General features: G+C 55.2%; 8 protein-coding genes across 8 annotated transcripts; 4 read left to right on the plus strand and 4 right to left on the minus strand.

The window, feature by feature from the left end:
• Positions 1–314: 314 nt before the first annotated feature.
• On the minus strand, positions 315–1,287 carry DICSQDRAFT_145911 (uncharacterized protein; the record flags this gene model as incomplete). Its single annotated transcript, XM_007364207.1, has 4 exons — positions 315–725; positions 782–970; positions 1,164–1,168; positions 1,194–1,287. 4 exons carry the CDS (start codon positions 1,285–1,287, stop codon positions 315–317), a joined length of 699 nt encoding a protein of 232 aa, XP_007364269.1.
• A 401-nt stretch (positions 1,288–1,688) lies between these two features.
• On the plus strand, positions 1,689–3,131 carry DICSQDRAFT_57323 (Ribokinase-like protein; the record flags this gene model as incomplete). Its single annotated transcript, XM_007364208.1, has 7 exons — positions 1,689–1,918; positions 1,978–2,142; positions 2,200–2,374; positions 2,429–2,493; positions 2,545–2,780; positions 2,832–2,900; positions 2,959–3,131. 7 exons carry the CDS (start codon positions 1,689–1,691, stop codon positions 3,129–3,131), a joined length of 1,113 nt encoding a protein of 370 aa, XP_007364270.1.
• A 196-nt stretch (positions 3,132–3,327) lies between these two features.
• DICSQDRAFT_145913 (histone-fold-containing protein) lies at positions 3,328–4,035 on the minus strand (the record flags this gene model as incomplete). Its single annotated transcript, XM_007364209.1, has 5 exons — positions 3,328–3,450; positions 3,507–3,575; positions 3,644–3,738; positions 3,806–3,871; positions 3,951–4,035. The coding sequence occupies 5 exons, from the start codon at positions 4,033–4,035 to the stop codon at positions 3,328–3,330; spliced, it is 438 nt and encodes a 145-aa protein (XP_007364271.1).
• A 264-nt stretch (positions 4,036–4,299) lies between these two features.
• Positions 4,300–4,773, plus strand: DICSQDRAFT_168597 (small nuclear ribonucleo protein SmF; the record flags this gene model as incomplete). The annotated part of the gene is made up of 5 exons (XM_007364210.1): positions 4,300–4,308; positions 4,374–4,499; positions 4,554–4,618; positions 4,675–4,722; positions 4,758–4,773. 5 exons carry the CDS (start codon positions 4,300–4,302, stop codon positions 4,771–4,773), a joined length of 264 nt encoding a protein of 87 aa, XP_007364272.1.
• Positions 4,774–5,032: 259 nt separating this feature from the next.
• DICSQDRAFT_145915 (uncharacterized protein) lies at positions 5,033–5,486 on the minus strand (the record flags this gene model as incomplete). The annotated part of the gene is made up of 3 exons (XM_007364211.1): positions 5,033–5,158; positions 5,224–5,373; positions 5,430–5,486. The coding sequence occupies 3 exons, from the start codon at positions 5,484–5,486 to the stop codon at positions 5,033–5,035; spliced, it is 333 nt and encodes a 110-aa protein (XP_007364273.1).
• Positions 5,487–5,738: 252 nt separating this feature from the next.
• On the plus strand, positions 5,739–8,164 carry DICSQDRAFT_154159 (uncharacterized protein). The gene is made up of 5 exons (XM_007364212.1): positions 5,739–6,028; positions 6,080–6,382; positions 6,466–6,714; positions 7,582–7,700; positions 7,772–8,164. Exons 1-5 carry the CDS (start codon positions 5,945–5,947, stop codon positions 7,980–7,982), a joined length of 966 nt encoding a protein of 321 aa, XP_007364274.1. The 5' UTR covers positions 5,739–5,944; the 3' UTR covers positions 7,983–8,164.
• Positions 8,165–8,444: 280 nt separating this feature from the next.
• Positions 8,445–11,633, plus strand: DICSQDRAFT_145917 (uncharacterized protein; the record flags this gene model as incomplete). The annotated part of the gene is made up of 6 exons (XM_007364213.1): positions 8,445–9,809; positions 9,882–9,988; positions 10,041–11,154; positions 11,213–11,369; positions 11,426–11,459; positions 11,519–11,633. The coding sequence occupies 6 exons, from the start codon at positions 8,445–8,447 to the stop codon at positions 11,631–11,633; spliced, it is 2,892 nt and encodes a 963-aa protein (XP_007364275.1).
• Positions 11,634–12,041: 408 nt separating this feature from the next.
• On the minus strand, positions 12,042–15,237 carry DICSQDRAFT_56462 (WD40 repeat-like protein; the record flags this gene model as incomplete). Its single annotated transcript, XM_007364214.1, has 15 exons — positions 12,042–12,168; positions 12,222–12,323; positions 12,379–12,497; positions 12,553–12,664; positions 12,717–12,952; positions 13,008–13,135; positions 13,187–13,250; positions 13,307–13,547; positions 13,606–13,720; positions 13,760–14,058; positions 14,110–14,414; positions 14,469–14,547; positions 14,574–14,673; positions 14,694–14,856; positions 15,112–15,237. 15 exons carry the CDS (start codon positions 15,235–15,237, stop codon positions 12,042–12,044), a joined length of 2,316 nt encoding a protein of 771 aa, XP_007364276.1.
• Between the last annotated feature and the right edge of the window lie 56 nt (positions 15,238–15,293).

The following is a 15,293-nucleotide window of genomic DNA, read 5'->3' on the forward strand; positions in this document are numbered from 1 at the left end:
GGGCTGAGAGATGGTGCTAAAGCAGCCTCGCGTATCCTGCAGGTCGCCGCGGCGGCTCCTCTGTCCCAGCTCGCGGCAAGCGCAGCCCATCACGCGGCAGCCGGTACCTGCCCACATTCGGAAGGTCTCTATGTTCATGTTCAACCGCCTCTTTCGAACGCCGTCTTGCCTGACTCCCCGGGATGCGGTACCCTCCCGTACCACCCACTATGCACATACATATTCAGATCGGCCATAGGAAGCATATACGCTGCAATACAGACAGGCCATCTACTCCTCAAGCTCATCAAGTAGTCAAGTATCCCAAACACCGCTTAACTACTACCGAGCTTCTCAATTGACATTTCCAAAAATCGTGCAGCATCGTAAACCTTCAGCCATTCAGGTTTTGGGGAAGGAATGACATTCCGCTCTTCCGAAGCCCCCTCCCCGACATATCTTGCTACTACCCCCACATAATCTTCCACCTGACCGCCTTTGACCTCGTTCTGGAGCTCGAACCGATCAAACGTCCACCCTCGAGGAACAACGCCGTCTATGCGGACGACATCGTTCGGGACGTCGTACTCTATGCGGCTGAAGTCGAATCCCATCCCGAGACCCAACGCCTTGGTATACGCCTCCTTTAGCGTCCATATGAGATAGAATCGACGCAACTGCTCGTGTAGTGATAGTGACCCGGCAGATGTGGGTGGGAGGAGGATGCTGTTTTCTAGAGCCGTTAGCTAAGGCAGTGGAACAACGTCAGGATTGATCTGTTGAGAGAACGCATCTAGCTGACCTGTTCGCTGAATATCTCAACGAAGCCGGGAAATGTATCCCGCTTCGGTAATTGGAGGCGCATGATGTCCAGACCGACGCGATACGCTGGGGGATCTGGGTATAGCTCTTGTCCCGTACTATAGACCATGGCGACGACCCCGTTGTCGTGCGTGATGTTGAAGCCAATGGGAGGTTCGATCACGGATGTCTAGAATGTCTAGCCAGTCATCATCGTGTCGTATGAAGAGGCAAAGGGGCGAAGTAGTACTTGCAATGTAGGGCTTGCCGGCCTCTGTCTTCCCGAACGTCATTGCGCTCAACGACAGTCCCCGTTCCTTCAGTAAAAGACGAGGTAGCAGACGTCCGATCAGTCCTCCTGCATATCTTATACGCTTCAGCACGAAATCTGGGCGGCGACCATGGGAACTTACGGACACTGTCTATGCGATGGTAGTACTTCTTTAGATGTACTTGTGATTCCACATCAACAAGATTCAATGCTCGTTGATACAACTGCAATATCATGGGCAATTTACTTGGGGTCTACAGATTCGAATCTTAGTCACTCTCTCACCTCGTCCAGTTCCCCGACGTTGACCGTATCCAGCGTAACCGCGCGGACTTCCATTGTGCCTCGCAATGCCTGAACGCCGATCCACGTCTGTGTATGGACTTTTCTTGATGAGGCTACAGTGAGCTGCGACGGATGATTACGATGGCACCGAGAGCCGAGCGTGTTGACGTCACGCCAGGGAACGAGCTCGAGAGATCGTATCTGCGTCACCCTGCTATCTCGATCTAACAGGATCGCAAAGGAAGTAAGTAGTATACCTTATCTCAACTCCGCCTTACGGTCCTCCCCAACTTGGCTTTGTCGAGTCCGCCAGGACTTGACGCAGACACCACTCGATATCTGACCGTGAACTATGGCAGATGACGGAAGCACAAGCCGTCGGCACTTCGTGTCGCTGGGGATGTTTATCATCGACGAGTTCTCGTTCGCAGACGAGGACGGGAACCCCACAGGCAAGACGTTGGCACCTCAGGCAAGCCCCTCATACGAACCCTGCCTATGTGCGCGATCGCCGATTCAACTCATACCACACTTACAGATCGGAGGCGGAGGAACGTATGCTGTCATCGGGGCGCGTATGTGGTAAGAACGTGAAACTCGATTGCTGTGAGACTTCGCCTTCTAACCTGGTTAGCCTACAGGCTCCCGCCTTCGAAGGTGGGCATGATCGTAGATAGAGGACACGACTTCCCGGGACACATACAAGAGGCCTTCGATGCGTACGGGCCCGACATGTGGCTCTATAGAGATGACCCAACCCGAGGGACGACTCGAGCGCTGAACGCATACAGAGGGGAACATCGCGGGTAGGTCAAAGGCTCACCAATTGAGACGACGAAATGAGTGCTGACGGTCGTTCGTAGTTTTGAATACCTGACGCCGAGGGTACGCATAACCCCGCGCGATCTCAGCAATACTAAGCTGGCTCAGCCGGACATCATTCATTTCATCTGCTCGCCCTCACGAGCTGCTGCCATTATCTCCGACATCGAGCAGGAGGAAGGATGGAGCCCCACCACCGTATACGAACCTATTCCCGTACGTAACTACACAACATTTCCGTGAAGGGGGGCTGAAACGGAGCAAAGCAAGGATCGATGTGTACCTGAAGAGCTCCCTGCGCTACAGAAGGTACTTCCAGCCGTAAGCATATTGAGGTACGTCTATCGGCAGCATCTAGTAAGGCGCAAGCATTCAAGACGGTACAGTCCGAATGCAGAAGAGGCATTGTCGCTGCTCTCCATGCCCAAAGAGCCCACCAAGGAGCTTGTAGAGGAGGCGTGCAGTCGATTCCTCGATATGGGTGTCGGGCCTCACGGACAAGGCTCCGTCATCATTCGCAGCGGGGCGATGGGTGCATGCGTGGCCTCGAGAGGCTCGCCGCTCACTTGGGTTGACGCATATTGGAGCCCTGAGAATTCGGATAAGGTGGTCGAAGTTACCGGTGACTATATCAGTCCCCTCCCACCAATAATCCCAGCTTACCTTATCTCAGGCGCGGGTAACAGTTTCCTGGGGGGTCTGGGAGCTGGCTTGGTCCTGAGCCAGGGTGATGTACGGCAAGGTACACAACTCGTGATCACTGTGAGAGCCTTCCACTTTCGTTCTGATGCGTCACGCAGCCACCCTATACGCAACCGTCTCAGCTTCGTTCACTATTGAGCAAGAGGGCTTACCACGCCTCGGGCGTAATTCCCATGGGACCAGTCAAGAAATGGAACTATGGAACGGCGACTCGCCTCATCGCAGGCTGCAAGCTCTACAAGATCGTCTAGCAGAGAAAGGTACAAAGTGAATAATTCAAGGACAAATTACAACGGGGAAGCCGTATGCGAGCGCACGTTCTGTACTGATAATACATCAATATGGGGAGAGCGAGTGTCCAGTATCCCACAGCGGCGTGAAGTCGTGACGTTATAGCGAAGGATGCGGTCGCGCCGACCGACTGAGGAGAGATGAAGAGAGGGAAAGATGAGGGCGATCATGGTCGCTCATTGCTGGGCGGCGGTGCGGAACTTCTCTCGACTTTGGGCGAAGAGGGCTTCTTGCTGTGCAAGGAGCTCTTCCTCTGTCAGTCCTGAGGATTCTAGCTTGGAGACCTTCTTCTCGCGGTCCTGTATTCGCGCGTCACTTTAGACTACATGCCACGCCTGTACTCGCGACGACGCACCTTCTGCTGTTGCTTGTGGTCCTTCAACACACTTTCCACTTCCGATGTGAAGGACTCGAAGCCCAGTCGCTGTTTGGATGGGAGAAGATTAATGTGCCGCATATAAGCATAACATCCGGCACTCTAACGTAACGCACCTTGAGCGCGGAGATGATGTGCTCCGGCGCAATGGTCTTCTTGGACTCCTGTTCGCATATCTCGTTCGCTTCAGACGAGACTAGGTGAATGAATTCTACAAGGCATCGCGGACCACGCCTCAATACGCGTCTCAGCGTGGAAACGGGGAATGTTGACTTCACCTACACAGCACTCGATAATCAGGTCTCGCGTCTCCTTTGCGCACGTAATGTCGTTCGGCAGTAGCTCTAAGAGAAACAGCGGGCCGTTAATTGCGTGGCTAACGAGGCCCAAGAATGGCCGCAGTGCTCCGGAAATGGCACGCACCTGAGATCATTTTTGTGACGGTGGCCTTCGGAAGGGACAAGTCGTCGTCCGAGGGCGGCATACCCCCAGCCTCATGGTCGGACATGGTCGTAGTGTTCCCGTGTCCGGTTCCGATTCGATGTGGGCGACCTTACAGCGACGAAGTGTGTGGACGAGTGGGAATAGGACGCGCGGGGGGCGGGGAGGGAGCCCCCTGGAGGAGCGCTAGAGGACTTTTATATGTGCGTCGCACAGGGATGCTCGACGGGCGTTCACCGCGATCATTTTGCGACTCCGCGCGTGTCGGCGACGACGTCTTGTCTCCCTGTGCATCTCCCCGTCCCGCCACCCACTGCTTGTCTGGCGCACTATGTCTGCGGTACGTGGATGCGCTCGCGATCGCTACAGGATGCCTCTCTGACAAGGTCTTTGCGTGTCGCCTAGGTCAACCCCGTCAACCCGAAACCCTTCATGCAGGAGCTCACGGGGAAGCCCGTGTACGTTCGTCTCAAGTGGGGGCTTGAGTACAAGGGCTTCCTGGTGAGCACGGACGGCTACATGAACCTCCAAGTACGCTTGAGAATCACTATGGTCGCGGTAACATCGTCTAATGTGTGCCTCCAGCTCGCGAACACCGAGGAGTTCCAGGATGGAAAGTCGAACGGCGCGTTGGGCGAGGTCTTCATTCGGTGTGTTCCACTTCGTCGTATTTTGCTCGGTCCCTCTTACCAATCGCACATTCTAGCTGTAATAATGTTCTCTACATCATGAGTACCTCTTCCTTCATCTACGTGTACGTCCCTACTAACACGCAACTCGTCTATACAGAGAGGCAACAGATTGATGTACGTCCCTCGAGTATACACTTCCATCCACTGTTGCACGGCTTGGCACGACTCCCTCATGTACAATACACACTCTTGGAATGCCGGCACAAAATGTACTCTTGACCAATGCGACAAACCCATGGTGAGATAGATGGTCAGCGGAGTGCACACGCATCTTCGGGACCTCTTTGGACTCTCTAGATGCGGCATACGTGGAGTTGGGCAGCCTGTCCTCCTCCCAATGGCAGATGATATTGGAGGCAGCTACGTGCGGGTTCAGTAGTCCTCATCCTTGGGTCCACTACCGCCGATAGGCATGTCGAGGCCGACACGATTTGCCGTCTTCTTGATGCGGTCTTCTTGTGATAGCCCATGCATAGGATTGTAGCGCTCTAGCAGCTCCTGCAAGCAAGCGTGGCCATTGCGTGTTTGAGCAGGAGCAGTGTCAAAGGCAGTTGACGTCTCACCTTGTGTATCCGCTGGGAGCGCATGAACGTTGCCGCATTACGCATGTCATGGTAGAACCGACTTGTGTCTTTGTCCTCTCGCGAGCTCTCAAAGATGGCCCGTATACATTGCGAGACAACCTTTGGTCTCGTCGCGCGAGCATTGATAGACTAGCGGCCAGGCTGAGTCCACGATCGACGATCGACGGGCAAAGGGCAATGCTCACCGCTCTGTTGACCTCCCTCACAATCGCACGGTACGCCGATAGATGTTGCGCAGCCATGGCTCAGTGTAAAGAAGTCTGTCTGCTGTTGCGGACAGCGAGCGCGAGCGGGCGAAAGAGAGGGAGCGCGACGGAGCGCGCGAATGTGATGCGCCGGTGACACTCCGCCTGCGAAGCGCGCCACGTGGGTCTCATCCCAGAAAGTTATTGTCCGACTAAACGGGGTACTATAAGAACGTTGGCTCGGACGGCCGTTGCGTTCCAAGACGCACCCTGCCACGTTTTTGCTCCGTCAAAGCACTCCGGAGCACAGGCCAGGTCGCCAAAAACGGGTAAAGCGGAGTGCTCGCTTGGGTACAGCCGTGATCCTATAAATGCGGGCTCGCCCTGGGCCCTATTCATTTCCCAACCACTTCCTGCCCAAGACCACCCGGCTCGCCCAGCAAGAGGCTCAACAGCCGGCGACAGTCGTTCAAAGGTAATCGCACCGTTACTGACTCCTACAGGTTATCGTCATCATGGCTCGCTTCCGTTGCCCCTCTCGTTCCCTGAGCTCCATAGGGTCCGTGCAAAACGTCGTAACGGGAAATTCCGCGAGCAAGGTTCGTGATTAGGATGCATAATACACCATTGTACGCTAACAATATTTTCAGCGTCCTCCCCCAGCCCGTGTCGAGACTGTTGACGATTTCGAGGCTGGTCCTAGGAGGCCTAACCACCAACTACGCCCTCAGCCCACCGCGGGCCCTTCTCGCCCTCAGCCCACCGCGGGACCGTCTCGTCCTCAGCCTACGGCGGGCCCGTCTCGCCCTTCGAAGAAGACGAAAGGCAAGGCCCGTGCCTCCGTCAAGAAAACCCAGGCGGGCAGGGTAGCGGAGCTGCGCAAGGAGATCAAGAAGACCATTGCCCAGGTCAAGTCGAACCGCATTCAGTGGTCCTTTGTCTTCGTTGGAAACGTACGTCACTTTGGTGATTAAGGGCTATTGTATCGGCTGACGCTTCCCCATCGCTCACTGTGGGTGGCGTGTTTGACGTGTAGCTGAGCTCTTCGGTCGAGAAGGAGCATATCTGGAAGCACTTCTCGGACAAGTGCGGACCCATTGCTCGCATCGAGATCCGGGCCAGCAGTGGTGTCTGCGTCCCTACCGGCAACCTCCCCAAGCCGTACTGGGGCCTGGGGACACCCGTCGAAGGCGTCCACTACGCCACCATCCACTTCACTACTCCCGACGGAGCTAGGAAGGCCATGGACTTGTCCGGAACCGAACTGGGGGGCAGGAATATCATCGTAAGTCTTTATCTTTTCTTTCACATCTGTCGGGTCGTCCCGTGTAACGGTCGCACTTCCTGGATTCTTGTTGTGTCTCCGTGGAACCCACCCACTTTCGACCTCATGCGTCTGGAAAGGCCCTTTGTCACGCGATTTTGCGGTTGGCCATTTTTCACCGATAACCATCGGCTCGTTTAACTCCTATCAGGCGAGCATGAGCGTATCTATGAATACTCAAATCTGCTCGTTCGAGTACCGACTCAGGCGTCATAACATTGTGCTTGAGCACATGCCTATGCCTTGTCTTGCCGCGTGGCATGTCGTCTTCTATCGCCTTGCTTCGAGCTTAAGCGCACAATGGCGAAAAATACTCATGGTCGACATCTCATGTGTTCGGCTGGGGCCGACATGTTCGCTCGACTCGCCCGAGTGACATACTGCTTGCCTCCTGGCTCACGCGTGCGATCAGGAGGCAGACATGTCAACTCGGCTAGCTGTCACAGCTTCGTCAAGCTTGACTGAACTCATCTCGTTATGAACTGGACGCGTCATTGGTCCTCCGCCATGAATGTTTATTTCGAACGACAGCCGGACGTCGCCTCAATCTCCGTTGTTGTTGGCATGATGTGTTGTATAACGCGGTTCTAGCAGAGCTGTTACGCAGACATGAACATCACGAGGTCTTCTGCAAGAATGTTCCCCTGCACTCGAGCCACCCCAAATATGATAAGGGATTATTAGGGTTTCATCAAAGATGATTTCTACATGTTCTCCTCGCGACCATGGGAGTGATCTGTCTGTGTTTTCATGGCGATGCGGCTCTTGTCATATTCACCCTCTTCCGTAAATCTCAATACTGTGATGGTACTGACATACCCACCGTAGGTGACCTTCAACGTCATCGACTTGCCCGAGACTATCGAGATCGTCCAGGAGCATCTTCAGAAAAAGGATCCGCAGCCGGAGAAGCGGTCGTTCTGGCAAAACAAGTACGGACAACTCAAGTAAGTATTGGGACGCTTCCGAGTCTTGGTCTTGGCTGGTTGCTCACGGCGACCGCTTCTGTCTTTTCTAGACGTCTTACGGTCGAGAAGACGGAGTATATATCCGAGGCTCCGAAGAAGGCGACTGGGCCTACGAAGCTGGTTGCGGGGATCGCCAAGCGGGTAGGGATATTCGCTGCTGGCGGGAACACCACTGCTGGAGATCAGAACAGGAACGGCCACGCGCCCCAGCGGCCACTCGTGTTCGCTGGGCAAATCACTTTCCCTCAGACGCTCATCTAGACGCCAGTCGTCCCCACATCGTCCCTTGAAGTCCCGTAGACCATCCTGCACATTTACTGCTGTACATTTCTACGTTATTTGTCTGTATCTTCGCAGCCAGTCTGCGCCACGTTCCTTTATGTCACGAAGTGTTGTCTGTTATCATCGCATGTACCATATGTTTTCCAGAATCAAGAATCAGTCACATCCACTTTGATGTTTCGTAAGCATGAGGGCCAATCAAACCCAGCCCCAGCCGGCCTGGCAACTTTCGACGTCCGTGCTCCCACTAGCCAGCTCGCTTGAGAGCTGACCACCATCTCCATTGTTTCTTCCTCCTTCATTCGCATGGCTTCCTATTAGGTCGGTTTCCAGACGTCACAGGTGCGATTCCCCTTCTAGTGCAGCCCGCAGCCAGCTGTGGCTCATCGCTCACAGCAGTGTCGTCGTGCTATCGCCATTCTGTAACTCTGTATACCTCTCATGGATCCCCCCTCGCGGAGCCCCGCGTTGAACCCTGCCTCGACCCCCTTCTTCCCCGGCGCGATGCGGCTCAACGACGAGGAAGGTAGCGGGAACGGGAACGGAAACGGGACTGCGAACGGCAACTTCCCCCTCGGCTTCAGGCAGTCTATATCCCGGGACCAGCAGTACAGCATGTCTTCCTCGCTCTCGATCTCCCCTTCGGACTACCGCTCTGTCAGGTCTTCCCCGAGTCCACCGCAGGACGAGAGAGACCGGAGGATCGACAGCGGCCTGCAGGCATCGTCCCCAGCTGAGCGTGCGCGTAACTCTCCCGGCCTACGTCAGGACTCATCGGACAGGCATTCTTACTCGCATCTCTTGAGCTCGTCGATCTCTCGTGACCTAAACATTTCTCCCAAGAATAACGGGGGACTGGATGGTGATGAGACGCCGGGTCCGACGTCTGGGCCCATCCCCATGAACGGGCAGCTCGGCGCCCCCGCGTCGTTTTACAACAGCATGGCGCTGCGCAGCAGGGAGAGATTGGGGACGCCGCCGGTCATGCAGGAGTCGAGCAGTGCCAATGCCAGGTCCGCGTTCACGCATGCCCCCTTCGTGTCTTCCTCCCCCGCATCATCACTCGACTCGGGGAGCCACTTCGCGCCCAGCATCGAATTCTCGGCGTCGTCGAGCTTGGAAACGCAGCTGAGGGCCTCTCCCGTCTTTAACGATTTATTGGATCGGGTCGGACGGCTAGAGGGGGCTAACCGGGAGATCCATCGGACCCTCGATGATGTGAACCGCAAGGTCGATATCCTCATCTCGCGCGTCTTGTCCTCGAACTCTAACTCGATGCTGGATGCCCCGCCCGAGTTCAAGGATCCGTTCGCGCCCTCGTCCGTCCCAAGTCAAAGTTTCATCAATGCCGGACTGAATGGGCCACGAGGATCAATCGCTAACATCGCCCCGAACCAGACCCCGCCCACGGAGGACATGACGACTATTACTAGCCGACTGAATACGCTCACGTCGTCGGTTGGTCAGCTTCTAGCGCTGCAGACTCAGCAGTTCCAAGCGAACAACAGTGTTGCCGCCTTGCAAACCTCGCAGCTGCTGGGAGGCGGATTGCCGCCAACCGATCTGACACCAGGCCTTCCTCCCCTGCTGAACTCGACCTCGGCCCTCGGCCATGGCATGCCTGGGCGGCCTGACATTAGACATAATCCCCGCGTGCCAAACCCGCCTATGCGGACATGGTCTGCCGGGACGCTAGACATCCCTTTACGCAACACGGATTCGCCTCAAGGCATGGGCAGGCAGGACATGATGTTCAGGGATAAGCGCCGCTCGGTTAGCACGTTACTCCGCCGTGATTCTGCTGGGGTACGTTATGTTTCTCGGTACACTACCGCTCGCGCTCCGTCGGGTTCCCGCCGCTCACCGTTTGCGTTTTAGGGCGAAAGCTTGTCTGGCGCACAATCGCGCGACGGTGGCCCCGTGATTACCAAATGGGAACAGTTGAACCTTGCCCCGGAATTACTGCGTTCTTTGAGCACATTTGGGTGAGTACGCTTTTGTGGTGTAGTGTGCCGCGTGTTCATATTCTCGCGCTAGCGTCGGCCCCCCCAACAAAATCCAGCAACGTGCATTGCCCTTCCTCTTGCGCGGCGCTGATATCATTGCGCAAGCCCCGCCGACCCAAGAACGCATTGCTGCGTATGTCATCCCCGCGATCCATATCGCGGTGATGTATGCATCGTCGAGGACGAACTATCGAGGCCCGTTGGTGGTTATGATATCCACGACTGTCGATCAGGCTACACAGGCGCAGCGGATGATACGTGATCTAGGTGGTCCCATCGGCGTTAAGTCGGCTCTCGGTGTCGGTACGACGTCAGGCAACGGAGATCTCAGTCAAGAACTGCGTCTCTTGCAGCAGAACGTCCCACACATCATTTGCGGCACGCCACAGAAGCTCCACGCCCTGTTCACTGCCCCCGGAGGTCTATCTGGTGCAGATGTCCGGTTCCTGGTCCTCGACGAAGTTGACCAGCTCATCGCTCGCAACCTGCATGACTTCGTGTTCCAGATCATCAAACTTCTGCCCCCGCCGCGCTCGCGCTCCATCAACGCCGGAGGGAACACGCCTCTGGGCACGCCCGGCTCGACGCCTCAAGTTCCCTTCCAGAACTTCGAGGCGAGCAGCAGCCAGTCGTCGCTCCTGGCCCCGACGCAGACTCTCCGGCGTAGACTGTCGGGAATCGGTAACTCCCCGCCCCTGGACGGTCCCAATGGTGCGGCGAACGGTCAGATCGAGCGCCAGACCGCACTCTTCTCGAACACCGTGCCGCAGGATGTCCTGAACCTTGCGTCCGCCATCCAGCTTCGCGAGCCTGTCCGTGTCCTTGTCCGTCGCGACGGCAATGTGACACATGCCGACACGAGCCAGGGCGCCCGCGGCCTCAGGCAGTTCTACTTGTACCTGGCATTCACCGCCAGCGGGCGCTCGGATGCGCCTCTCCCCCAGGGCAGCCTGGGCACGATTGGTTCCGGACGAGGCGCTATCAGTGCGGAGACCGCACAGGCGCGCGAGTGGAAGCTCGACGCGCTGGCTGATCTGTTTGACGACCTAGATATCCCACAAGCGATTATCCATGTAGGTGGAATGGCTGCGCTAGACGCTGTCGTGTACAAGCTGTCAAGTCGTGGGTTGGACGCAGTTCCCCTGGTAAGCCTTTCTCACATGGCAGTGCATGGGGCAGGGCTTCGACTAACTTGTATGTCAGCATGGCGACATGAACGCTGGTGCGAAGTTGGCCGCTTTGAATAAGTTCAGGGCTACGCCCGGCGTCATGCGTCCGACGGCAACGAAAGTGCTTGTGGTCTACGATGTTCAGGTCAAAACGCCCGAGGTCTCTCAAATTCCTCTGGTCATTAATTACGGTGCGTGCAGTTGTATTGACGGCCGTTCTGGATGACTCCTTACGCATCGACGATAGATCTGCCCAAGGCCGTTGAAGAATATGCGCACCGGTATGGCCGACTTTCATGTAGCAATCTGGAAATTCATTGAACTAATCCCTTCTGCTCAGCGTTGCTCCTGCTATCGCTCCCAGCTATTCACGCGCTGGCGTTGTCGTTAACTTTGTGACGGCGACGGGTGGCGACGTGGAGATGCTGCGGTCTATAGAATGCTTCTACAAGTGAGTATTGCGTCCGCCTTCCTCTGATCGTACCACTGACCCATGGTGATATGATAGGATTAAATGCGTGAGTGTCACTAGCGCTGTGTGCATCTGATAACGTCTGATACGCTTCTCATACAGCCCGAAGTTCCGATGAGCCTCCGCGATATTGTTTGATTTCACGTCCTTGCCCATGTGTGTATCCCTATCACGTCTGCTTTCCCGGTCCAAGCTATCCCGTCATTCCGTGCTGCCGTATATCCTATTTAACTCACGACGCTGCTACGCGCATTCCACTGTGTTATACCCTTCCAACATCTATCCCCGATTGTCTCCTTACTACCAGCTCTTGGGTCTAATCCCGCTTGGCCTACACTGTATACTGCATAGCTTTCCCATCGTCGTAGTTTTACTACATGTTGCGCGGCCTTCACTCCGCTGCAATATGGACTGTCAATAGCTTCAATGTACCATCCTCCCCACAGCTGGCTAGCTGGTGTGTTTCCCTCTTGCCTGGTCTCCACGCAAGTCGGTGAATATGGTCTATATGTGCCAAGCTGGGAACAATCACATCAGCGATGCTGATGATTAACAATGAGAAGGTACGTACCGAGTGCCGATGGTCAGTGCTTTGGTCCACTGAGTTGGCGTGTCTCGAGTTGAAGTGTAGATCAAGATCTCCCCGGATTCCAGCCCGATTGCGAGTTTCATCCTGCATCACATCAGCAATCTGAGCTACGAAGTGCCCATACCGATCCGGATCTCACGATTTGCTCTGAGAAGATTCAGGTGCGAACGCAACAGCAGTTGCAGCCGCGCCAGCTTGAATGGTCGACGCAGCTTCCCACTTCTGACCGCTCTCGTCTGGACGCTTCCAAACCTTCACCTGTTACAGAGTAAATATCTGGTCTGACTTGTGTATCAAACTTCTCGTTGCTTACCGTTTTATCACGAGAAGCGGTAACGAATGTATCCCCATCTGGTGCCCAGGCGCAGTCCCAGATGATTCGACTATGAGATTTGTCCGCTGCCACCGGCACGTAACCATCTGCGCTCTTGGTCAGCCAATCATGACACCACAAATGATCCAGGAGTCAATTATGACAGACCTTCGCTCTTCTCGAAAAGCCGCCATGTACGATCACGAGAAACCGACAGCACCAATTTGTCGTCGGGGCTGAAGGCAATCTGTGTCACAGTCAAGCTATGGCCGGCTAAAGGCTGGCCGAAGAGTTGCCATGTCCGCGTGTCGTATACTCGGACCACAGCGTGCTCTGCAGTGGTTGCTTTGCAAGCAGTAGCTATGTACTGTTTGTCGTTCGATACCGCAAGGGCGATGGACTGTTTCAATGTATCAGATTGAGAGCCGTCTGCGCTCATACCAAGGCCGCGTTACCTCATAACCATGCCCGAAGACCTTCTCGATCTCTGGCCATAGGGTGACAGCGGCCAGCTCTCCTTCGAATGGTCGTCGATGAGTTCGAGAGGAGTCAAACGCCGTGTTAACCTCGGCCACAGCACTGGCTGCATGCATGGATCAGCCAAAGGCTCTCCGGTGGAGCTTCCATGACCTACCATCCGTCAACGCTTTATTTGACAGACCGAGTGGGGGAACAGCTGCTGCGCGAGGTCGTGCTTCCTGCCCGATTGGTCATCAGGAAGTCGAACATGGACGAACGACATTGATGAACTTACTCCTGAATCGAGCTGTGCGATTCCAAGATTGTTGACAATCTCGACGAACTCTCGAGGTGCTTCGAACACCCGAGCCACCTTCTCATCTGCGATACTGACGAAGCGCAGGGTATCGAGGAATGCGGCTGCAATCAGGTCATACCCGTGAACTTGAGGCCGTGCTATCTCGTGCCACACGGCTGGTTTGATGGTTTGAGAGTGTGCGGGAATCGCGCCGTGTATGCGTGTGGTTTGATCCAAGCTTGATGATACTGCTGTCAGTTTGAACCCTATGGGGCCGCCTCCTGATGTAGACCCACCTAGCAGATATCAAATATTCCCCTCGCGGACTCCATGCGATGCTCCGTATCGGGGCCCGATGTCCCGTGATAGCGCCAACCTCGGTCCACTCCTCAAGATGGTTTTCGGCGGTATCTTCTAACAATGACTGGCAGCGCCACCGCCGCCAGCCACCGTTCCAACCCCATGCCATAGTATCTCTACCATTGACAGCCCAGAGACCGCCGACGAACCCACCAAGCCGCTGTCCGCCAACATCGCCAAACCGCTGCCGATTGATCCAGAGGGTCGTCCCATCATTAGACGACGTGAGGACTGTCGAAGGAGACCACAAGATCAAGGATGAGTCCGTCGAAGTTGATAGTAGTGTTGGGACGCTGGAGTCCGACTGCTGCGGCCGCCAGGAGAGCGATGTAACTCCGGCTTCGTGTCCGATCAGGAGGGCATCAAATGTCACAGAAAATAGCTGTGAGCTGGTTATCTGGTCAGACACGAGATCTCATAAAGGAATGGGCTAATCTCACTTCCCAGGGGCAGACTTGACCGTAAGGATGTGTCGCTTGAGTGAAATGGAGCGACCACCGTCTTCCGCGTCCTCCAGGTTCACAAGAGATGCCTCGAACGCGTCTAGCAAATCATCTGTCTCCCCGGACGTACTTTCAGACGCACTGAGAGCTGTTTGTGAGAATGGTTCAATGTTCCATAAACGAACAGTAGCGTCCTGAGATCCTGAGGACAGGACCAAAGGTCCAGCGTCACTGCCTGGCGGCTTGAACGCAAGGCATTTTACCCAGTCCTCGTGACCGGGTAATGCTGCAGCTGAGACGAACTAGACAAACGCGATGATTGCCTCAGAATCGGGTGGATAATCGTTCCTGCTTACGTTGTCCTCGGAACGGGTCCATAGGTACACATTCCTATCTGTGGATCCAATCGCCAGAATCGTAGCTGTGCAGGCGTATCTTTAGTCTGTTGCTCCATCCAAGACGTCCGAGTTCGCTCACAGGTCGTCCCCGGCAAGTACGAAAGGGCTAGGGAGATTGGATAGCCCCTCTTCAGATTGATTGACTGTATCTCCGATGGTTTGTCTAGGAGAGCTCTTGAGCACCTTCATAAAGAGAATTTTTACAGGAAAACTTGCCGTTTTCGTTGTCGGGGATCTTCCATACTTTCACAGTAGCGTCTGATGCTCCAGTGACAGCGATTTTTTCAAGTACCGAGAGGCTTGCTATACCCGTCTTATGGGCCTGGTGAGCACCGAACGACTTCCACTGTAGAGGAGAATTGTCATTGCGGGCTTTCATTTGTGATGCACTGGACCAGCATGCCTGTGATCCTTCGTCACTCCAAAACCTCATAACCCCCTTGTCGTCTCCACTGACCAAAAGTTCGTCGTGAATCCAGCGCACACATGTGACAAGACCATCATGCCCCGGCAGTGTGGCATACACGCCTCGGTCTAAAGAGTCCTATGGGCTGGGTGATGAGCGACGACTTCATACAGCACATCTTGATGGACACTCTACCGCAGCATCCCAGAGGCCAACGAGTTTACCCGATCCAAAGGCAACGAGGCCGTGCCCGACCACGTCCGCTGCTTGAGAGTATCTATTTGTTGCCGCCGATGCGTAGACGTGCTCCGCTCCAGACATGGTTGCTTACAAGTTTTTGCCCCGATACAGACGTAGCTCGGTGCTGCTACTTGTGG

The sequence above is a fragment of the Dichomitus squalens genome (assembly GCF_000275845.1).
Source record: "Dichomitus squalens LYAD-421 SS1 unplaced genomic scaffold DICSQscaffold_8, whole genome shotgun sequence".
Taxonomy (NCBI): domain Eukaryota; kingdom Fungi; phylum Basidiomycota; class Agaricomycetes; order Polyporales; family Polyporaceae; genus Dichomitus; species Dichomitus squalens.

Bases quoted from the DNA above. Each gene is read 5' to 3' on its own strand.
- DICSQDRAFT_154159 (XM_007364212.1), top strand. From the start codon at position 5,945: ATGGCTCGCTTCCGTTGCCCCTCTCGTTCCCTGAGCTCCATAGGGTCC. The intron at 6,383-6,465 runs GTACGTCACTTT...TTTGACGTGTAG, and splicing joins CCTTTGTCTTCGTTGGAAAC to CTGAGCTCTTCGGTCGAGAA. The intron at 7,701-7,771 runs GTAAGTATTGGG...TGTCTTTTCTAG, and splicing joins AACAAGTACGGACAACTCAA to ACGTCTTACGGTCGAGAAGA.